The sequence below is a fragment of the Eublepharis macularius genome, chromosome 2 (genome assembly GCF_028583425.1).
Source record: "Eublepharis macularius isolate TG4126 chromosome 2, MPM_Emac_v1.0, whole genome shotgun sequence".
Taxonomy (NCBI): Eukaryota; Metazoa; Chordata; class Lepidosauria; order Squamata; family Eublepharidae; genus Eublepharis; species Eublepharis macularius.
The window spans coordinates 23,689,248-23,712,519 of NC_072791.1; the positions used below are offsets into that span (position 1 = coordinate 23,689,248).

Here is a 23,272-nt window from a genome sequence, read left to right on the forward strand (position 1 = left end):
ACATGCTCCCAAATCTCCTGGTTTGACTCCCATGACTGCCATGAGCTCAGAGGGTGGCCTTGAGAAGCCATGCCTCTCAACCCCAGCTCCCCAGCTGTATTGTGGGGATAACAACAACACTGCCTTTGTTCACCTCTCTGAGTTGGACACTCATCTGTCTAGAAGGGCAGTATATAAGCACACTGTTGTTGTTGTTGTTGCTGTTGTTATCCCAATACACATGGTTGACAATCTCCCAATATGTGAGGACATAACATCTATAAGAGGGATGAATAGGTCTTATGCAGATTATTGATTCAATAAGAGATCAAATCAAGCTTAAATTCTTCTTAGAATCAAAATGACAAAACTGAGGCTATTGTACTTTGAGAAGACAAGATTCTCTGGAAAAGTTAATAATGCTAGGAAAAGTGGAAGGCAGTAGGAAAAGAGGAAGACCCAAAATGAGATGGCTTGGCTCAATAAAAGAAGCATGTCCTCCAGTTTGTAGGATCTGAGCAAGTCTGTTAATGATAGCATGTTTCAGAGGCCTCTCGTTCATAGGGTCACCATAGGTCGGAGGTGACTTGACAGCACATAACACACAATAGCTGCATTAGTCTGATGCAATAAAAACATAATCTTCTGATAAAAAGCCAGTGTCAGACTCTGATTGAACTCAAATTTCCACTTAGTCACAAAGTCCACTGGCTTAGCTTAGGTCAATGAGTCTCTTAGCCTAGCCTACCTCACGGGATTGTTGTGAGAGTAAAATTGAGGTGGAGAGTACCATATACCCTGAGTTTTTTGATGTAACAGTAGGATTAAAATATGATAAATAAAATAGCTTACTTCAATAGATGCACCACTGTCCACTGCCTGCATCCAAAGTAGGGTGTTGCCCCCCAAAACTCATGCCTCAATAAGTCTGCTACTCTTGATAGAGGGCAAGAGCAATTTGCAGAAATCAATGAGAGTTTGAAGCATTTCTCTTTTGCTGGATCACGCTACAAATCAGAACAGCTATTAAAAGATACCAAACACAAACTCCATGATTGGGCTGATTAAAGGTGTATATTTAGCACGGCTGATGGATCCTGAAGATAGAAACTTGAGGAACTGCATGCATATTCATGGAACACATAAGTTGTGTTGAGTCATTGGAGAAGAAATGCAGGCTATAAAAAGATCAAAGAAACTGCGACATGCATGAGAGGTCAAGAAGACCCTTCACTGCAAAATGATCAAAGCCCACGGGTGTACCTGGGCTGCTTTCCATATCACAAAAAGCAGGAGAAAGTGAACGCGTGAATGCACTCATACATCTTCCCCCTGCTGATGCCTAGAAGTTGTGGCACCAGAACATGCATATCTTCTATATGAGGAAGTGGACATATTATCTGAGAGGGACAGTATAGAGCCATAGAGTCTACCCTCCAAAGTTGTCATTTTCATGGTTCTTCCACCATGCAGACTGGAATAGCAATCCTATCAATACTAGAATCAGACCAAAGTTAATACCCAAGTCAGTGCCAATGAAGCATATCCATTGTTCCCGAAGAAGAAAACTCTATGTAGCCCTTAATCACAGTTTATTAAAAATAAGCACTGGGAAGTGACATCAAGGGACCACAATGGCCAAACATGCTACATGGTATCATTACAACATTTGAGTTATTTTACAAAGGTTCACCTGGCTTTTTTTCATTTAAAAAAAAGAAAATTAAGATCCGTTTGCTTACAAGGGGTTCGATCCAGTTCCTCTTGCAGAAGGACTTGTGCCCATGCAGCATAATTTCCATGCCTCCCCCCTCCTTCAGCAGCCCCAAATGACCCCTCAAATTCTGTTCTGGGGGGGGCTCTCTGCTAGGGGCAAGATTTCAAGGAATATCATGAACTGTCATGGAAGGTGGGAGTCACAAAAGCAATACTCTCTCTAGACGGAAATCCTTATGCCCATGAAAACGCTGATCTGGATCCAGCCCAATATGATTTTGACCTCTTTTTAGACAATTTTTGGAACAGAGTAATTCTCTAGGAGACACAACTACAACCTGTTCCTTGTTTGTCAATTGGTCCCCCAAGCCGACAAATGTTTCCATGAGCAAAAATGAAAAGCCAGCCCACCCCGCTGCAATGATAAGAACAATACCATCTTGACAGGCTGAGGTTAAACAGAAAACCTGGGGTGAAAATTAGATGGCTGTATAGTTCTTAAGAGTAGTCAGTCAGTTTGATCTTCTCGGGGAAGATGATGTTCACCGAACGGTTCTCTCTCTCGTTGGCCTTCAGATAACAATCCCTCTCCTTACGCACGAGGTGGGTGTATCGGGCATTTGCTAGCCACATTTCAAATTTGGAAAAAAAAACAATCCCTGCTGTTCCCAGCACAATGAGACACGTTAGCAAGCCCAGGACAATGAAGCAAATAACCTGGCTCTTGTTGAGCAAGGAGTGCCGGTTTTCAACAGTCTCTCTTATGGTCAGGACATCTTGTTCCTGTGAATGAAGCGGTCTGTGGGAACCTTTTGCGTGCAAATGGTGATTCTGCCTGTGTTTAGCCTGCACACTCGTATTTCTATTGTGAGAAGCACAAGTGATCCCAGCAAACTGCGGCTTGCAAATGCATTCAAAACCTCCTTCGGGGTGTTCATGACACGTCCCGCCATTTGTGCATGGGTTGCTGACACAGAATTGCCTGCTGCAGAACACGCCTCCATACCCAGAGGGGCACTGACAGCTGAAGCCTCCAGTGATATTGGTACACCTTCCTCCATTTTGACAGGGGTTTGGCTCGCAGGCATCAGCCTCTATTTCACAAAACATCCCAGTAAACCCAGGAAGGCAGAGGCATGAGGCACTGGGTGCAAAGCCGTTGTCGTCCATACAGGTGCCTCCATTCTTGCACAGAGAGCTGCAGTTCAAAACAGGGTGAGAGGGAGTTCCAAAAATTAATTACAACCAATTGTGTTTAGATTGCTTTCGTACCTTAACCCACAATTTCAGGACAAGTCATGGTCATTCTTATCCTAGATGCTTACCCCAATCCTGTGAAAATACTAGCCCTTTTCAGACATTCAAGTCTTGGCACATGTAAGATGAATGTGTGCCACCCAACGACTGCACTGTTACCATGGCCCTTTTCACACGGCTTACCTGCTCCCGAGACATTGCGAAATATAGTGCAAATCCCGCGATGTCGTGCGAAATTCTCACGAGAAGACGCTATCTTCCGCGGGTTTTGCGCGATATTTCGCAACGTCCCGGGAGCAGGTAAGCAGTGTGAAAAGGGCCCATCTTATGTGAAGAGGGTAACATGATTATTTCACAGATTAGATTTTTTTAGGGTATGCATTGACACATACTGAAGCTGAAGCTGTAGGCACATAGGAAAGCTCACACGCTGCCCTCTTCACACAATATAAGAAAAAAACCTCAGGTGTTTCACGCTCCCTTTCCATGGAGTTAGACTGCCAAAAGTAAACAGGACTAGGGTCTCTGTAACACAGGAGTGATGGGTTTATTTGTTTAGATATTTCTACTCTGCTTTTCTCTCCAACGAGGTCCCAAAACTCTCCCCTGTTCTTTTTTAACCTCACAACTGTGTGAAGTAGGCTAGGAGAAGGGCTTTTCCGCACACTTAACTTACTCCTGATTTTCTTGGCAGTTGATCCCCAAGCATTCTTCCACACATCTGCCCTCCCTCTGCATTTGAACAGTCCTGGGAGTTGGTTTATTTTCATCCTCACATGCCCTACGATTTTCAAGGGAGGGGGGCAGTCATCATTGGTGGTATCACAGCAGCCCCATTTTTATTTTTGGCACATGCTTATATCAATACAGCAATATAATTGCTGCATTTTTAAAAGACTGAAAATAAACGCTTGCTGAGGTAGGAAGAGAAAGAACAGAGAGACCCCATTGACACATGGAAAAGTAGAATTCCTGGGGCTGCTGCAGCTGGCTATTTGGGAGCGGTGATATGAGCCCCCCCCCCAATTCAGCCAGGGGACTTTCACTCAAAAAAACTCTACCTGCCTGTGGTTGTTGTGGATTTTCTGGGCTGTATTGCTGTGGTCTTGGCATTGTAGTTCCTGACATTTTGCCAGCAGTTGTGACTGTGATGTTTCGCCAGCAGTCACAGCTGCTGGCGAAACGTCAGGAACTACAATGCCAAGACCACGGCGATACAGCCCGAAAAACGATACAACCATCGTTCTCCGGCCGTGAAAGCCTTCAACAATATATCTGCCTGCCTGTCTTTGCATGTGGGAAGCCTAGAAGGAGAATGACTCCACATCCCCCACAGTCCAAACAGAAACGCCCCTACCCAGGCCAGCCAACCAAAAGTGAGCCGGTGGAGGCTGGCACTGGCTACGCTTTCTCCACAGCTGTTTCTGGTTCAGTGGACACACACGTGATCTTTTTTTAAAAATTCAACTCTTTCTTCAATATAGTGATATAAGCACACACAAGAAATAATGCCCCCTTTTTCAGCACTTTAACAAAGCATGATGGGGGAGGTGTGTGTGTGTAAAGGAATTGGTCCCTGTTGCAACTTTGCAGACTGTGACAGATTGAAACAAAACCATTCGTCTTCAGGGGAGAAAGGAGGAGGAGGAGTTTAATGAGGACCGCACAATGACATCACTTTGGGTCAGCTGGAACAAGGGGGGAGTTTTTTAAAGTTTAAATCACCCTTGGTGAAAATGGTCATATGGCTGGTGCCCTGACCCCTGATCTCCAGACAGAGGGGAGCTCAGCAGCGCGGAGGGCACTCTAAACTCCCCTCTGTCTGGAGATCAGGGGGCGGGGCCACCAGCCATGTGACCATTTTCAAGAGGTTCCAGAACTCCATTCCACCGCGTTCCAGCTGAAAAAAAGCCCTGAACAAAACCATTCTTCTTCAGGGGAGAAAGGAGGAGGAGCAGTTTAATGATGACAACAGTCCAGTCATTGGAAAGTGGGTTGGAAGGACAAAGAAAACCGGAAACATTACACATGAGAAAAAAGTCAACTCCAGATTGACGTCCAGAAACAAAATTGGAGTAAATGTGGTCTCAAAAGAACTAGAAAACCCCAGGGGCAGGGGGAAAGAATTAAAAACCAAAGGCACAAAACTGCACGTGGAAATCGGGATAAACAGAAGCGAGATGGGGCCAGATCCAACAGAGAAACTCTGTGTGGAAAAGCCCAGTGACAGAGACAGTGTCTGGTCAACCAACAAGCTTCCAGGGCACAATGGAGAGATGAAGCAAAGCCTCCTGGATTGTAATCTGACAGTCTAACTACAGCATTGTGTAGTGATTAGAGTATCAGACTAGGATTTGAGAGACCCAGGTTCGAATCCCCTCTCTGCCACAGAAGCTTGCTGGGAGACCTTGGGCCAGTCAAACGTGCCTTACACTGAATCAAACCGTGGGCCCATCAAGGTCAGTATTGTCTACTCAGACTGGCAGCCGAATCCCAGGGACAGGTCTCAGTCACACACACCTATCCTAAGTTACCTCACAAGATACTTGTGAGAATAAAATGGAGGAGAACAATGTAAACCACTTTGCATGCCCGTTGGAGAGAAAAGTAGGGCATACATGAAGTAAGCAAATGGTTGAGCACTGTAAGCACTACACTACACTGCCTCTCCATGAATGAGCAGTTTATCTCCCTGCACCAGCCTTCCTGAAAAAGGTTGCTCACAGGATCAGGGTGGCTGTAAATGCAAACCTTTGGACTGGCGAGTGCGACATCATGGCTAAATGGCTTTGAATCCAATTCGTCTGACTTTGCTGTAGGCTGAGCATAATATTCCATTTTTTAAAAGTGCTTCGTTCATAAACCATGTTAAAATGGAATCATTATATTCACATTTTCCTCCTACTTTAAAAACCTCTCTACTTTTCCCTACCTCCCCTGACCTCAGGAAATCCAATCCTACATCTTTAACATTAGCAAGACAGCTAATCAATGAGTCTAACAGCCCACGAATTAAAGCTCAACCTTCACTGTAAATTTATATTCCATAATACAAAAACGCTCAATATTTCAGTCTGACAAAGGCTTGTGTACTGTTATGCATCCATTGAGAGCATTTATAACATTCCCTAAAAACCAGCATGGTATACTGGTTAGAGAGTCTGTCTAAGATCTGGGAGACACAGGTTCAAATCCCCATTCTGCAATGAAAAGTTTGCTGAGTGCCTTTGGACCAGTCGCCCATACACAGCCTAAACCACCTCGCAGGGCTGTTGTTAAGATAAAATGGAGGATTCCCCTTTTTGGATTCCCCACTAGGGAGAAATGTGGGATATAAATGAAGTTTAAAAATTGGTACCTATGGAAAGTTACAAATCTATAAAAATAGTTCTGAAAAGAAGAAGGACAAAAATACCCGGTTTTGATTTTGGATATAAGATGTGTTAAGCTCTACACACATGCTTGCAGTGTTGTAAAAAATGAGACCTTCTTCCATCACATATATTTTCTGTGTGAAATGGATAAATAAACAAAGTTGCCCTAGCTAGGCCCAAAGATGATTTAACTTATCAAAACCCACCCCCCACCCCACAAATAATAAGCATTCATCATTTACGTAGGGGGAAAGAATTCATATTTACCTGTTAACTATACAGGGCCCCTTTTTTGCGTTGCAGTTTTTCCCAACGTATCCTTGACCGCACAGACAAATGTATCCACTGCCCTCACCGGTTTCTATGCAAGTTGAGTTATTCATACAAGGTTTTGAAGAGCACGGATGAATAGCTGGATTAGAGATTTTTTTAAAAAATGACAAGCTTTTTACCATCATCATTGACAGAAGCTGTTGCATTTTCTAGAATGGCTCACTGTGTCTTCATTCAAGCTGCTGAGGCAAAGGTTTCCGCCATTCATCAGCATTCATTGCCTTCAATGGACTTGGAAAGAGGTACCTCTGCTTAGGACTGCACTGTTATTGTAATAGATGCTGGGTAAGCAGACTTAGGAAATGAGGTCAGTCACAAATATATGCAACATGGTTTGGACGCGGAGAAGGTATAAAGAGGCACTCTTGCATCCACTGATGCTGTCTCATACGGCCATTATGATCACCTGGGGCTTGCTGACATGATCGTATGCAGACGTTTTTTATTACAGAGCTGCTATCCTGAGACAGCATCACCTGTGTACATAGGTAAAGAAGCCAAGTTGCCAATGTGGTTCATCCTGTGCCACGCACGGATCACTACGTGCCTTTGCAGAACTGTGAACTCTTGTTTACCACAGCATTTTGCAGATAATAATCCCACTCTGTTTACTGAATTAGTGAGCATATAGTAAGACAGGCTCTCCAAGGTGGTGCCCATGGATGCCATTGCATTTGCCAACACCTGTCCCAACACCAACTGTTTTTTTAAAAATGGGTGGAGCCAGGTGGGAGTTTTGCCCTGCAAGGCTTCTGATTGGCCATTGGTGATTTCATCGGCTGTGCAGATTTTTAAAAACATTGTTTTGACAGCAGCTGCCACCACTGCACATGGGTATTCGCTATGTGACCAAAGTAGGGCTGCCAGACCCCAGGTGAGGGCGGGGTATCCCCCGCCCCCCGCCCCCCACCCTGCCACCCCCGCCCCTCTCTACCTGGACAGTGGGGGGGGTGCACCTATGCGTGCCCCCCTGAGGTGCTGCGCACCCCTGCGCACAGCAACTGCCAGGATCAGGCCTGTTTGGGCCTGGATCGGGGCCCCTGTGGAGCGCGGGAGCATTCCTGTGCTCTGCAGGGGCCCACAACGGGCCCAATCCGCACCAAAACGGGCCCAATCCGGCATGCATCGGGCCCATTTTGGCACGGATTGGGCCCGTTGTGGACCCCTGCGGAGCACAGGAACGCTCCCACGCTCCACAGGGGCCTAAAACGGGCCCAATCCGTGCCAAAACGGACCCGATCCATGCCAAAATGGGCACGGATCAGGCCCGTTGTGGGCCCCTGCAGAGCGCAAGAACGCTCATGTGCTCCACAGGAGCCCACAACGGGACCGATCCGTGCCCAAACAGGCTGCATGGTGACGTCACTTCCCAGCAGTGACATCATCATGCTTGCAGGAGCGTGCACCCCCCCCCTCCAGGTAGGAGCCAGGTCTCAATCTCCCGCTGGAAGATTGAGGGGGCCTGGCAACCCTAGACCGAAGGTAAGCTGGGGAAACAATTTTGTGGCTGGTTCCACCTCTTGAGGCAGCCATTTTGTGGCTGCACTCCCCACACTGTGTCAGACTTCCAAAGGTGCCTACAGGCCCGAAAAGGATGGAGACCCCTGCAAGACATGGTTACTAGTTCTCCAGTGGGAGCAGAGGATCCCCCACTCCCAGCCTCTACCCCGGCCACCACTCACCTGGCCAGTGGGGGTGGGGCACAGGGAATGGGCTTAGGAGCTCCAGAGTGTGCTCCTGCATGCTCTAGAGTTCTTCCTTGTCATGCTGGGAATGATGGCATGACAAGGAAGAGCTCCGAGGTAAGTCCCCCCCCTTGCCCCCCATACCCTGGATTGGGCTCCAGGGGACTGCAACCCTACTGCAATAAGGCCCTGGATCTCTCTCATGATCTTTTTTAGCATTCATAGAGGAAACACATATTTAGTAATCCAAATATGATTTGTGGCTGAGTGGTCATAGAGGTTCGTCCATCATTGCTTAGATTCTACAAGATTGCTCAAAGATTGTACCTTTGTAGCATGCCCTGGATTGGTCATTTTGCATAAACTGATTTGCTTTTTCTTCCCCATAACGAGGGCAAAGGGGTGTTCATGGAAATAAAATATACAACACCATTTTAAGATCAGTATATCTAGAGGGGTAGCCTAGCCATAGGAATATGCTGCAGCTAGATTAAACAGAAGTCCAGTAGCATTTATTCCAGCATAAGGTTTCATGAATTAGAGAGAGCTCCTTTTCTCAGATACAGGATTTAAGGTGCCACTAAGTTTCTGTTTAATTCAAGATCAGGATAATCTCAGATCTTGGGGGCAGATTTTATACACCTGTCAGCTAGGTCCACTTCTTCCCCTTGTCTAAGATCTGAGCATGTGATGTTCACAAGAACCGGGTAGCATGATCAAAGCCTATCTAGAACAAAAGTCTTGTGGTACAAGATTCTCTCTTGTTTTTGTTTCAACAGACTAACACAGTCGCTTCTCTAGAATATATTACAGCTAAATTGTCTGAAAAGATTAGGTCAGTTTGAAATACAAAACTGAAAAAAGTCAAGAGAATCCATCTTGTACAACCATATGATCCTAGAAACCTAAATGGGCAAAAATTCTGTTCATCCAAACTTTCAATCATCTAAATTGCTGTATAGCCATCTTCATGCCAAAAGGAAAGAAAATATTTAAACTCTTGCATATCCTCAACACCAGATGGCACTGCTACTATTCAGTTTGGTGACTTCTCTCTTCTCGCAAAAGAGCCATAATACACATTGCAAGATGGGTTTTTTTGCCCCAATAAAGAAAGATATGAGTCGTTCTCTCTTTTCTCCTGACTAGAGCCAAAAGCACCCTTAAGGAAGACATTTGAGGCCCTCCTTCTCTGTAACAATCCCCCTTCCCCTTTAAATAGCATCCATAGAGGCTGCATTCTATTTAAAAAGGGGCAGGGAGAAACATTGATTTAAAAGATCAGAGAACTGTGCAGGAAAGGAACTATTTGCAAACCTGTGTCACAAATGCTGCCGAGCCATCCTTCATCACAGATACACTGCCACGGTTTGGCACAGGTTCCATGATGGCAACCTGGGAAAGGGGTGCACCGATCACAGAGAGGCCCTTGCCAGCCAGGTTGACACCTGCAAGAGACACAAGGGAAGGGGTACTAAGCCTGGCTCAGACCTTTTTTGCAAATATCATTTGCCAGATTCTGTTTTGGAGAGCACAAAATATGAGCACTGGGGGATGTGAATCAGGACACCAACTAAACATGGAAATGAAAAAAAAATTAACTTAAATAAAGCCTATGATTTGGACAATAATAATAACAACATTCGATTTACATATTGCCCTTCAGGACAACTTAACACCCACTCAGAGCAGTTTACAAAGTATGTTGTTATTAATCCCACAACAACAAACACCCTGTGAGGAGGGTGGGGCTGAGAGAGCTCCTAGAAGCTGTGACTGACCCAAGGTCACCCAGCTGGCTTCAAGTGGAGGAGTGGGGAATCAAACCCAGATCTCCAGATGAGAGTCCTGCCACTCTTAACCACTACACCAAACTGGCTACAAAAGGAGTATCAGTTCTCTAACCCACTTTACACAGAAATTCTTTTAAACACTTTTGAATTTTTCAGATATCTGATGAAGTTGGCTTTTAATTTTTAGTTTCTAGAGCAGCAAGATTTGAGTCCTGTGTCACTTTAGAGACCAACAAGATTTTCAGGGTATAAGCTTTCAAAAGTCAAAGTTCCCTTCATCAGATACCTTCTAATGGGACCTTGGACTCTGAAAAGTTTATACCCTGAAAATTTTGTTGGTCTCTAAGGTGCCACTGGACTCAAACACTGCTCCTCTACTGCACACCAACACGGCTACTACCTGAAACTTAGTTTCCAGTGGTTCCCCTTTTACTCCCAGTTCAGAGCCCTGTATGTGCACCAATTCATATGTGGATCTTGGGCATACAGACTATCTCATTCCACTGCAGCGGAGAGCTCCACACACACCATGCAAGTGAACAGAGAAGGTTTGTGAAAGTGCTTCAGGGCCACATTTTAAGTTCATGCGTATCCTTTTTTCTGTTTAAACTGTTTGAACAACATCACCCCACTCCAACAAGATGCCACGGAAGCAGGATTCCACCTGCACATCCGCAATGAATGAAAGCCTACACGTGCAAACAGGCTTACCCAGCTGCCAGAAGGAGCCCTGAGTGGATTGGCCATTTAAATTGCAGGGAAATTTCCCAGTGGGCCATTAACTTAGAGGACCACTCATGGCCAGGCGTAAGCACAGCCAAGCATGAGCACCTCTGACAGCTCCTCGGTGGCCTCTTGGCTCAGATTGTCAGTGATACGAATCAGTGTCAGCTCACCCACTGTCTCCTGTACTGCTGTCAGTTTGAAAGAAGCAGCAATGGACGAGCTGATGCCCTTGCCCTGAACTAGCCCTGGCTTGGAGTGTCACAAGGGCTGCTCGGTTTGGCTTGTTCCAGGGTGATTTTCAGCCCCAGTCCACTCTCAGAAGGAGCCCTGTTAGAAAATTGGTGATCCAGAAGGGTGAGGGCTGATGGCTGATTTTCTTTTTCAAACAGCTGATCTGCATGGTTGCTGCTTTTCTAACAGCATATACGTTGCTCCAACAGAGCTGAATCAGGGGATCCGAAGTCCTAAATATTTCTATGGAACCTCCAAAGCACGGTGTTCAGGAAGAACACCCAATAACGTTGCTCTTTAGAATTTAATTTTTAGAAGTACTCAGAGTGATCACATTTCTTTAAAAAAAACACCATGCAAACTAATTACAGCAGAATCTCAGTTTTGGACAAATGATTCACACACTACTGTTTGCTTGAAAACTAGATCAAAACCCAAAAGATGCTGAAATGAGAATATGCGTGCCACTCTCTCTGCTAGCAGTATTATTGGATGATTTACCTGCATTCACCAGAAACTTCGCAAAATCCATACTGTGGGTGGCAACCAGGCTTGCAGTCAATCCCTGAAAGAATCAATTTATGATATAATATTTCGAGTTATTACCAGCAGCATCCCAGAACAAGATCTTTGCCATGTTTTAGAAGGAAACATCAAAATAGAATCCTTTATAAAAACACACAATTAGCCCAACATTTCTAAATCATACTTTTAAAATAACAGTTGAAGACAAAATACTAATTCTTAACTTACCAATTATTAATAACACACTATAAAAAATACATGCTTTCTGAATGTAGGGTACTTTAATACTGTTGGTATCAAGTGCATTCAGAAAATAGTCAATGTGTTATAAATCACTTCATATTCTTTCTCTTAATTATAGCTTGATGCTGTAAACCTGAACATATTTTTTGTGAAAATAACGTGGATAGATTTCAAAAGAACTTATTCCTAAAGAAGAAAAGAGTCCAGTAGCACCTTTAAGACTAACCAACTTTACTGTAGCATAAGCTTTCGAGAACCACTGTTCTCTTCATCAGATACATCTGACGAAGAAAACTGTGGTTCTCAAAAGCTTATGCTACAGTAAAGTTGGCTAGTCTTAAAGGTGCTACTGGACTCTTTCTATTTTGCTACTACAGACTAACATGGCTAACTCCTCTGGATCTATTCCTAAAGATGTGTGTGTTGGAATACGGAGCAAGAAACATACAAAAACACACACTCTTAGCCCCAAATTACTCAACCGCAAAAATACTGAATATGTCCAAAATGATTTCATTTGAAAAAAATAATAATTTCATTACACTGATTTAGTGATCCATAGCTAATTGAAAGTCCTAATTCTGCTGTCTGTCTGGAATACAACTTTTAGAAAGCAATCTGATGCAGGTTTACACAGGAGCCTATTGAAGCCCACGCAGTGGAAATTACCTCCAGTAGCCTCCTTAAGATTGCATCATTAACTAAAACAAAGCCTGAACGCATCACTCCAATATTTATTTATTCATTTATTTATTTAGTGTGCCTTTCTCACTGAGACTCAAGATGGATTACACAATGCAAGTCAATGTGAACAACAACTAGGACACTCAATTAACAATACGATAGGCTATGGGTTGAAGAAATTTGGGGGGAAAGCACAAATCCAAATACAGAGATGTAACATTGCTGAAATAAAGCATAAGTAATTAAAAATGACATCTTTAAGGATGCAGAAACTACCCACTAGGAGCATATCTACATCAACAGTCAACATCCAGTAGTATAGTCTACAGTCTCTGTCCCTTTATCAAAGGATCTCTCTGAATAATTTCTTACAGCATTATCTGTATCAAAAAGCCTTTAGCTGAACTGAAGGACTTCTAAATAAACATGTATGGATCAGGGCTAAGAAATGCGACATCAGGTCAGTATGAAAAAGGTATGACTTAATGACACAGAGCTCTGCTACACTTTGTTCATCTGATATATGGATTTTTAAGGGGAGGCTGATTCTGCATTTATCAGCATTATTTATGGCTTTTGTCATACATATATTGAAGACGAAGTCCTGCCTATGCTTACCTGGGAGTATGTCCCTTGAACTTAGAGCCGCTTACTCCAGGGCATGCCTAGGAGTGGGTTGTCAGGGCACAATCCCCTTAAAGTTCAGCCCTCTTTAAGTCCCATTGATGTGGAGGGTACAGTTAAGCCTGTACCCACTTAAATCAACAAAACTTGGAACAATCCTAGAGAGGTCTACTTAGAAGTAAGACCATGTTATTCAATAGATGTCCTTAGGATTGCAGCATATGCCTTTGGACGGACTGTGCCCTAAATGTAACAACTATTCTACACAATATGATAATAATAATGATAATACACATATTATCCTGCTATTATACTGACAACAGTCTTGAAAGATACGTATTATGAGCAGGGCTTTTTTTCATCTGGAACGTGGTGGAACAGAGTTCCAGAACGTCTTGAAAATGGTCACATGGCTGGTGGCCCCGCCCCCTGATCTCCAGACAGAGGGGAGTTTGGAGATCAGGGGGCGGGGCCACCAGCCACGTGACCATTTTCTCCTAGGGCAACCCGCTGAGTTCCACCACCTCTTTTCCCAGAAAAAAAGCCCTGATTATGAGGCAGAGTTACACCCTCCTAAACCCACTGATGTCAATGGGCTTAGAAAGGTGTAATTCTGTTTAGGATTGCACCGAGAGACAGTTTTTATCAGAGGCAAGACTTGAGTCAAAGATCTCACAGATCACAGCTTATTCTTTATGCTGCTATACTCCACAGGCCAGTTATTCATCTTATTAGGTGAAGAATAGTGTGATCTTAAACAGTTACACTTTTCTAAGCCAACTGTCATCAATGGACTTAAAAGGATGCATATCTTGCCAAATGCTTCACTGGGAACATAAAACGAGAGTCCAACGGCACCTTAAAAACCTATTCCAACATCAGCTTTCCTGAGTCAGAGCTCACTCCTTCGGATGCAAGTAAACTTTAATGTTTATTGTTTACTCGTTCTTGAATTTAATAGAGATTGAGTATATTGTGTGGTTAATTTGTACAGATGAGTGAGCCCTAAGGGGGGCAGGCAATAGGATACGTTATGAAGATTTCTTTTCCACGGGCAGCTGAAAGAAACTGAAGAACGGGGAAAGCATTACAATAGCAAGCAATACATGCAGTTGTGCTTAAACATTACATGGAGGCTGTGAGAATGCTTGGAAAGTTTTGCAATAGATCCTTGGCCGATTCCAGACGACTAACCTGCTGCATGCCGCCATGTTCTGGATCGTGGCGGGGAAAACGCGAAATATCACGTTTTCTGGCGCGAGTTTGGCGCGACATCGCTCCAAACTCGCACGAGAAAACATGATATTTCATGTTTTCCCCGTCGCGATCCGGAACATGGCAGCATGCAGCGCCTTCAGGTTAGTCATCTGGAATCTGCCCTTGTTTGGAGATTGCAGATAAATGCAACTTCTCACAGGTAGGATGGACAATATGATAGGGTTGTTAAGAGAAATTCTCTTTACCCAGTTTCTCCCTGACATCTAACAATCCTTTCCCACTTTTTAGGAATTTGAAGTCAGTTTCTAATCAATTCCTTTTTGATCAAAGAGAGACGGGAAGAGAGGCGGGACCGGAAGGATCTGCAGAATTTTACTCTGTCGATGCTCAGAGGCAGCCCACCTCTCCCCAAGCCTTCAGATCTTCCAGCTACAGCAGCACCCTCTGGTGCGTAACATGAAACAACTGCAAGGGCTGAAGTTGTAAAAGAGTGCCTTGATTTCTCTTCGAAAAGAAATGAAAGCGAGATCCTGATTTTTTTTAAAGAGAAAAAAGAAATAAAAGGAAGCATCAATAGCTAGATCTTAAAAAGGGAATTTTGGAAGAAGAAATTCCCCACTCCACAACGAGTCCACAACAAGAAGGTGAGAGAGGTTCCTTTGCATTTTCTAAGTGAAATCCTAAACAGCGCAACACCAGTCTAAGCCCACTGGAATCAATGGGCTTAAACTGGAGCAACTCTGTTTAGGATTTCACTGTAAGTGAAGGCGGCAACAGCCCCTCTAACACAAGCGGAGGATGTGATGAACGTGCAGCTGGCCCGAGACACGCTTACACCTAAGTAATTCCCAGCGACTTCAAGCGGACTCGCTCCCCAAGAAGTGCGCATCGGCTTGCAGCCAGAGGTCGTGCCAGCGGGTGCGTTACAGCGCTGGGATGGGTACGCACAAGGCAGGCTTTTCCCGTCTCTTACAAACGGAACCGAACAGAAACATTTTTTTTTAAAAAAAAAACAAACTTCCCAAAGTATCTGCAAGGAAGCGCCGAGAGTACAGGATCGGCCCCTCCCCGCAAGAAGAGTCTCTCGGTCCCCCGAGTTTGCCGAGCCCGGCAGCGCTAAGCGGATCGGGCCCAACACGCCGCAAAGCGAAGCAGCAGCAGCAGCCGCCCGGGTGGGTGTGATGGGCAGTGCCGGCGGATCTTACCTTGGGCAAGGGGGAAAGCGAGCAGCGGCCAGAGGCAGCAGCAGCCAAGCACGGCCGCCTGGAAAGCCATCCCCCGAGGCGCCCGGGAAGGCTCATGCCCCGCTTGGCATCCCTGGCGAGGAGGAAGGCAGGAGGCGCCCGGCCCCGCGCTCGACGCTGCCTTGGCCGTCCGGGAAGGAAAAGGCGGGCGGGGCTCGGCGCTTCTCCCCTTGCGCAGCGGCGGGAGGAGGAGGGACCGGGCTTCGTCCTTCTTTCCGCAGGGAAGGGACGATCTCGGCGCCCTTCTAACCTTGGCCGAGCCGCTTACAGGCTAACCGGGAACGGGGAGGAGGCCGTTCGCACGAACACTCCACCCCTGCACGTGAGAAACAAGAAGGGAGATCACTGCGGAGGCGAGGAAGTAGAAAAGGCAATAGAGCCAGTGCGGGAACGGGATGGGAGGGGAGCGGTTCCTGGCTTAACTCCTGACAGGAACACAATCCTCCGCTGATCGCCACTTGTTGCTTCCAGGCTCCCAAGCGCATTCCCCGGGGAGACGAGGAGACCTCGGGGCAGAGAGGGTTACTTTTAGTCTCAGAGGTGACAGCGCTGATTTGGGAAATTCCTGGAGATTTTAAGGACGGAGTTGGTGGTGGGGGGGGGGGGGGGAGGAATACCAACGGTTTATGGTGCCATAGACTCCATCCTCCAAAACAGCCATTTTCTCCAGGGGGGCTTATTTCTGTGGCCTGGAGATCAGGTATAATTCCGGGAGATCTCCAGCCACCACCTGGACGTTGGCAATCGCATCTAACAATAGTTCGAGGGACGTAATCAGCACCCGCAAGTAGAGCTAGGATAGGCAGGAGATGGTGGGTTGGTTGGCCCCAGCCAGGAGGGGGCAGCAGCGAGTGCCATCTGAGCAGAAGCGGTCAAGAGAGCCTTATTGCGTCTGTCGGGCTACCCCAGCATCAGACAGAGGGGGTGCGCTCTGCAGCATCTGCATGGCTTGTCTGCTCCCCTTAGCAAGGAGACCTTCGCACAGCAGAGCTGCTGACTGGTGCAGAGCAACAGAGTGCTTCTGGAGCTCTTTGCCTAGAGCCTTCTCTACCATGTACATATGCGTGCAGCTTGCAGGCACCTAAAGGAGGGCCAGCTAGTCCCTTTCAAACTGACAGTTGCCTCCCCCTTTCCATTCGTCCTCAGCACCCGCTTTTCTAAGTTAGACTGCTTCTGAATCAGGAGGTTCTGTTTAGTTATCATGGGAGGGGGGTTGGGGGGGTTGACAGGCAGTCCCAGGTGAATTTGTCTCATACTCTTTCAGAGCTAACACGCTTTGTAAAATGCTCAGAGTGTGGCATTAAGTTGTCATGAAGGGTGGTATATAAATCGAATGTTGTTATTATTATTAGCAGCCCATCGCTGTGGTACAGCAGGCTGACCTGCTTTTTAATGGATCTGGGTTGTTTTAGTATGTGCATCACTTCATGAGAGCACAGAAGTTGTTTAAATAAATAAATAGCCCTTCGGCCCAGTATGTTATTTATTTAATATGAGGATTTGTAATTCATTTTTTTTTTACTGATGGTGGCCTCTCAAAGCAGAGGTGCCTTTGTATATGCTCCTTTAAAGCATGGTGTGTGTGTGTGTGTGTGTGTAATGCTTTCTAAACTTGTATCTAAAATGTGTCTTCTATAATTTTCACACAGTTTCTTTCTATACTCCCCCTCCCCCCAGTCTCACTGTTTCTCTTTTTTTTTTGAAAAATTTTTATTGGGTTAGGATCATATATTTACACATCACAGTCAATTTTCCCATTTCCCAATTTCTAACCCCCTCCCTTTCCCCCCCTTTTTTGTTGACTTCCAACAGTTTTCCAACCCTTTGTCCCTTTTCCCTTACTCCTTATATATTCCTCTATCTAATCAAATGTATATTCTCCTTTTATTCTAAGCAATACTTCTTTGACTATTTTTAATGCTCTGTACCCATAATAGATAAACAATTTATCCCATAATTCCGTTTTCAAATATTTCTGTATAACGTAAACTGTATAAACTATATAAGCCATACAATCATATAAATCAACCAACTTAACTTATACTCTATATATTATTCATTCTATCTTCTTCTTTCTGTTTTAGTTATATTTGTTTACATTGATATTTTATATATGATATCAATCAATTTGACTCATATATACCTTCATATAAACATATTCAGTTTGGTACATTATACAAAATCAGAAAGAAAATATTATTAGTTAGTCAATTCTTATAGTTAACCCTTATGGTTAGTTATTTTCTATCAATATTCTATTTATTATTCTATATATATCAATCTAATAACATAACTGCTTAGAGATTCATTTTTACCTCTTCTCCCCCCCGGTAAAGTCACCCCCCTCTGCATTTTATTATATTTCAATAGTTCTCAAACTGCCACAGTTCTCCTCCCACCTCCCATTTCTTCTCCAAATATTGTTTCAGCTTCTCCCAGTCTGTGTTAAACTGTCCTGGGTCCAGATTTCTCAGTTTTCTTGTCATTTTATCCATTTCTGCCATATACAACAATTTGTAAATCCAATCTTCAATAGTTGGCACTTCTTGTACTTTCCATTTTTGCGCGTACAAAAGTCTAGCTGCAGCCGTCATGTAAAATATCAACGTCCTATGGTGGGCTGGAATTCCCTCCATTCCCAGTAGGGGTGTGCAAGCCAAAAATTTTCGGCTATAGCCGAAAGTAGAAAGCCGAAAGAAGATTCTCTATCGTTAAAGCCGAAAGCCGAAACAAGAATCTCTTTCGGCTTTCGGCTTTCGGGATTCTTTCGGCATTATTTCGGCATTCTTTCGGCTTTTTTCTAAGGGAAAATGCCTCCGTCTTCCAGGACGCCTGGAGGAGGCATTTTCCCACCGAATAAGCCCAAAATTGGTGGGGACCTTCCTCTAACCCTTCTCTAACAACCACCCAAGTTTCAGACAGATTGAACTTTGGGGGGCCATGTTATGGCCCCCCAAAGCAGGTCCCCCCATCCTCCCATAAGAAAGCGAAGGAGCAGCATATTGTTAGCATGCTGCTGCTAATCTTTCTTCATTATTTCCTATGGGGAAAAAATGAAGAGGCAGGCTTCCTTTGCCAGGGGTGGCATTTTGCATGCAAAATGCCCCCAAGCCCTCAGGGGCCCTTCTCCCACCCCTCCTCCCACCCCCCACCAAGGCTCAGCCTGCTCCCACTGGGGGGGGGCATTTCATGGCCTCCCCAAGTAGGTGCTCTAATCTCTACCACTGACAGCTGGGGGAGGCTTGTGTTGCCAGGGGTGGCATTTTGCATGCAAAATGCCCCCCAACCCTCTGGGGCCCTTCTCAAACCCCTCCTCCCACCCCCCACCAAGGCTCAGCCTGCTCCCACTTGGGGGGGGGGGGCATTTCATGGCCTCCCCAAGTAGGTGCTCTGCTCTCATCTCTACCACTGACAGCTGGGAGAGGCTTGTCTTGCCAGGGGTGGCATTTTGCATGCAAAATGCCCCCCAGCCCTCTGGGGCCCTTCTCCCACCCTTCCTCCCACCCCCCACCAAGGCTCAGACTGCTCCCACTTGGGGGGGCCATTTCATGGCCTCCCCAAGTAGGTCCTCTCAGCCCCTAAAGTCCACCCCTTACAGCCCCACACAAACCCAATTCCCCCCCAGCTGCCACACACAGACCCAAATCCCCACATTAGCCCCTCACAGACCCAAATCCACCCCCACCTGCCCCACACCCATAACCCCAGGAACAGGCTGGCAAAGGCCAGCCCTCTCCCTTTGTTCCCTATGCTGGGAACTTCTAAACTCTCTTTCCCTGGGCAATTCTGCACAGCCCAGGGGTGCCACAATGGTGGGCACACTTCTGAATGCCAGCTGGTCCCTGTGAAAGAGCACCTGAACCACAGACACCCTCCCTCAAATTCCCCCACCACCTACAGAGATGGCTGGCCAGCCAGCCCCATTGTTCCCTATGATGGGAACCAACTGCACAACAAAGAATAAAACAAGAACAACACAAAATAAAGTTTTAAAAAAATTATTTTCTCCCTTCCAAAGTACAAGTAGGCAAAGCATTATGACACATTACACCAGCAGTCCCCCACACAGAAAAATTAAAACAAAACTCACTTAACATCAGAGAATCACAAAACACGATTCCTGTCAAAAACACTTTATTTCTTGAACAGCTTTAGGTTACACAGCAGGGGGGAACACCAAAGGGCATGGCAGCACTATCTTACACAAAAATAACACAACTCACTTAACATCAGAGAATCACAAAAGCACAATTCCTGTCAAAAACACTTTATTTCTTGAACAGCTTTAGGCTACACAGCAGGGGGGGGGACACCAAAGGGCATGGAAGCAGTATCTTACACAAAAATAACACAACTCACTTCACATTAAAGAATCACCCCAAAAAATTGCTGTCAAAAGCACTTTATTTCTGTAACTGCTTTAGGTTACACAGTAGGAAGGCACCACAGAGCAGGAAAGCAGTGTACTACACAAAAATAACACAACTCACTTCACATCAGAGAATCACACAAACACAATTGCTGTCAAAAACGGTGAAGTGGGTTGTATCATTTTTTGTAGTACATTGCTATCATGCCCTGTTGTGCCCTCCTACTGTGTAACCTAAAGCTGTTCAAGAAATAAAGTGTTTTTGCCAGGAATTGTGTTTTTGTGATTCTCTGATGTTAAGTGAGTTGTGTTATTTTTGTGTAAGATAGTGCTGCCATGCCCTTTGGTGTTCCCCCCTGCTGTGTAACCTAAAGCTGTTCAAGAAATAAAGTGTTTTTGACAGGAATTGTGCTTTTGTGATTCTCTGATGTTAAGTGAGTTGTGTTATTTTTGTGTAAGATAGTGCTGCCATGCCCTTTGGTGTTCCCCCCTGCTGTGTAACCTAAAGCTGTTCAAGAAATAAAGTGTTTTTGACAGGAATCATGCTTTGTGATTCTCTGATGTTAAGTGAGTTGTGTTATTTTTCTGTGTGGGGGACTGCTGGTGTAATGTGTCATAATGCTTTGCCTACTTGTACTTTGGAAGGGAGAAAATAATTTTTTTAAAACTTTATTTTGTGTTGTTCTTGTTTTATTCTTTGTTGTGCAGTTGGTTCCCATCATAGGGAACAATGGGGCTGGCTGGCCAGCCATCTCTGTAGGTGGTGGGGGAATTTGAGGGAGGGTGTCTGTGGTTCAGGTGCTCTTTCACAGGGACCAGCTGGCACTCAGAAGTGTGCCCACCATTGTGGCACCCCTGGGCTGTGCAGAATTGCCCAGGGAAAGAGAGTTTAGAAGTTCCCAGCATAGGGAACAAAGGGAGAGGGCTGGCCTTTGCCAGCCTGTTCCTGGGGTTATGGGTGTGGGGCAGGTGGGGGTGGATTTGGGTCTGTGAGGGGCTAATGTGGGGATTTGGGTCTGTGTGTGGCAGCTGGGGGGAATTGGGTTTGTGTGGGGCTGTAAGGGGTGGACTTTAGGGGCTGAGAGGACCTACTTGGGGAGGCCATGAAATGCCCCCCCCAAGTAGAAGCAGTCTGAGCCTTGGTGGGGGGTGGGAGGAAGGGTGAGAGAAGGGCCCCAGAGGGCTGGGGGGCATTTTGCATGCAAAATGCCACCCCTGGCAAGACAAGCCTTCCCCAGCTGTCAGTGGTAGAGATTAGAGCACCTACTTGGGGAGGCCATGAAATGGCCCCCCCAAGTGGGAGCAGGCTAAGCCTTGGTGGGGGGTGGGAGGAGGGGTGGGAGAAGGGCCCCTGAGGGATTGGGGGCATTTTGCATGCAAAATGCCACCCCTGGCAAAGGAAGCCTGCTTCTTCATTTTTTCCCCATAGGAAATAATGAAGAAAGATTAGCAGCAGCATGCTAACAATATGCTGCTCCTTCGCTTTCTTATGGGAGGATGGGGGGACCTGCTTTGGGGGGCCATAACATGGCCCCCCAAAGTTCAATCTGTCTGAAACTTGGGTGGTTGTTAGAGAAGGGTTAGTGGAAGGTCCCCACCAATTTTGGGCTTATTCGGTGGGAAAATGCCTCCCCCAGACGTCCTGGAAGACGGAGGCATTTTCCCATTGAAAAGCCGAAAGAAAGCCGAAAGAATCCCGAAACGTTTCGGCTTTTTTCTTTCGGCTACCCGAAACGTTTCGGCATTCCCCGAAAGAAGCCGAAACACTTTTATTTCGGCATTCTTTCGGCATTCTGAATGCCGAAACGCACATCCCTAATTCCCAGGTTTAGTAGCAGGAGTTCTGGGTTCTTATTTACTTGAAATTGTAAAATCTCACTCATTTCTCTTATTATTTCCCCCCAGTACTGCCTAGCTACCTCACAGGTCCACCACATATGATAGAGGGAGCCCTCGTGCTTCCTGCATTTCCAGCATTTATTAGAAGTATTCAAATTCCCTAGCGCAATCTTCTTTGGTGTCATGTACCAACGATAAATCATTTTGTAAATGTTCTCTTTAATGCTGGTGCATGTCGTTATCTTCATTGTAGTCTTCCACAAGTATTCCCATGCCTCCATTGTTATTTCTTTGTTGAAGTTTATGGCCCATTTCACCATTTGTACTTTAACTATTTCATCCTCAGTATACCATTTCAACAGTACTTGGTATACCTTGGATATTCTTTTCTTGTCCTCTTTAAGAAGGGTCTGCTCTAGTTCCGAATTCTCTGTTCGTATACCTCCCTTTACAGAGTCCGAGTTATATAAATCTCTAATCTGTCTGTACTGGAACCAATCGTAATAAGGTGATAGTTCCTCCTGAGTCTTTATTCTGAGTTTAGATGCTTCAGTTCTAGTTATTTCTTTGTAAGTTAAACATTGTTGCTCATTATCAACAGCTCTCGGGTCTATCACCTCATATGGAACTACCCACAAAGGGGTTCCTTCTTGTAAATAGATTCTGTACTTCTTCCAGATTATATATAAACTTCTCCGTATATAATGATGCAGGAACCTCGAGTTCGCCTTTACTTTATCATGCCATAGGTATGCATGCCATCCAAATATTTTTTTATATCCCTCTAGAGCTAGTAGTTTCTTATTCTTTAACGTCATCCACTCTTTCAACCACACTAGGCAAATTGCGTCATGGTAAAGTCTTAGATTGGGCAGTTGCATTCCGCCTCTTTCTTTTGCATCTTGTAAAACTTTCATTTTCACTCGAGGCTTCTTGCCTGCCCATACAAAGTCTGATATTTTCCTCTGCCATTTTTCGAATTGCTTAGAGTCTCTGATGATTGGTATTGTCTGTAGCAAAAACATTACTCTTGGTAACACATTCATCTTCACTGCTGCAATCCTTCCCAACCATGACAAATTCAGTCTGTTCCATTTGATCAGATCTCTCTCTATCTGAGTCCATAGTTTTTCATAGTTGTTTTTAAATAAGTCTATGTTCTTTGCAGTCAGTTCAATTCCCAAATATTTCACCTTATTTGTTACTTCACATTCCGTTATTTCCATTAGCGATTGTTGTTTTTGCTTAGTCATGTTTTTGCATAATACCTTTGATTTCTTTTTATTAATATAAAAACCTGCCAGATCCCCAAACTCCTTAATCTTATCTATCACTTTTGGCATGTTCTCCATTGGGTCTTCTACAATTAGCATTATGTCATCCGCAAATGCTCTGACCTTATAAGAATAATCCTTTATTTTTATTCCACGGA

The 23,272-nt window shown here is 45.1% G+C and overlaps 1 protein-coding gene across 1 annotated transcript; it reads right to left on the minus strand.

Moving 5' to 3' along the window:
* Positions 1–1,554: 1,554 nt before the first annotated feature.
* Positions 1,555–15,878, minus strand: DLK1 (delta like non-canonical Notch ligand 1). The gene is made up of 5 exons (XM_054969867.1): positions 15,594–15,878; positions 11,596–11,659; positions 9,662–9,792; positions 6,594–6,738; positions 1,555–2,893 (listed from the first exon to the last, which is right to left on the minus strand). The coding sequence occupies exons 1-5, from the start codon at positions 15,661–15,663 to the stop codon at positions 2,194–2,196; spliced, it is 1,110 nt and encodes a 369-aa protein (XP_054825842.1). The 5' UTR covers positions 15,664–15,878; the 3' UTR covers positions 1,555–2,193.
* Between the last annotated feature and the right edge of the window lie 7,394 nt (positions 15,879–23,272).

Bases quoted from the DNA above. Each gene is read 5' to 3' on its own strand.
- DLK1 (XM_054969867.1), bottom strand. From the start codon at position 15,663: ATGGCTTTCCAGGCGGCCGTGCTTGGCTGCTGCTGCCTCTGGCCGCTG. The intron at 9,793-11,595 runs GTAAATCATCCA...TGTCTCTTGCAG, and splicing joins GAAGTTTCTGGTGAATGCAG to GTGTCAACCTGGCTGGCAAG. The intron at 6,739-9,661 runs GTTTGCAAATAG...TCTCTAATCCAG, and splicing joins CGGCAGCATTTGTGACACAG to CTATTCATCCGTGCTCTTCA.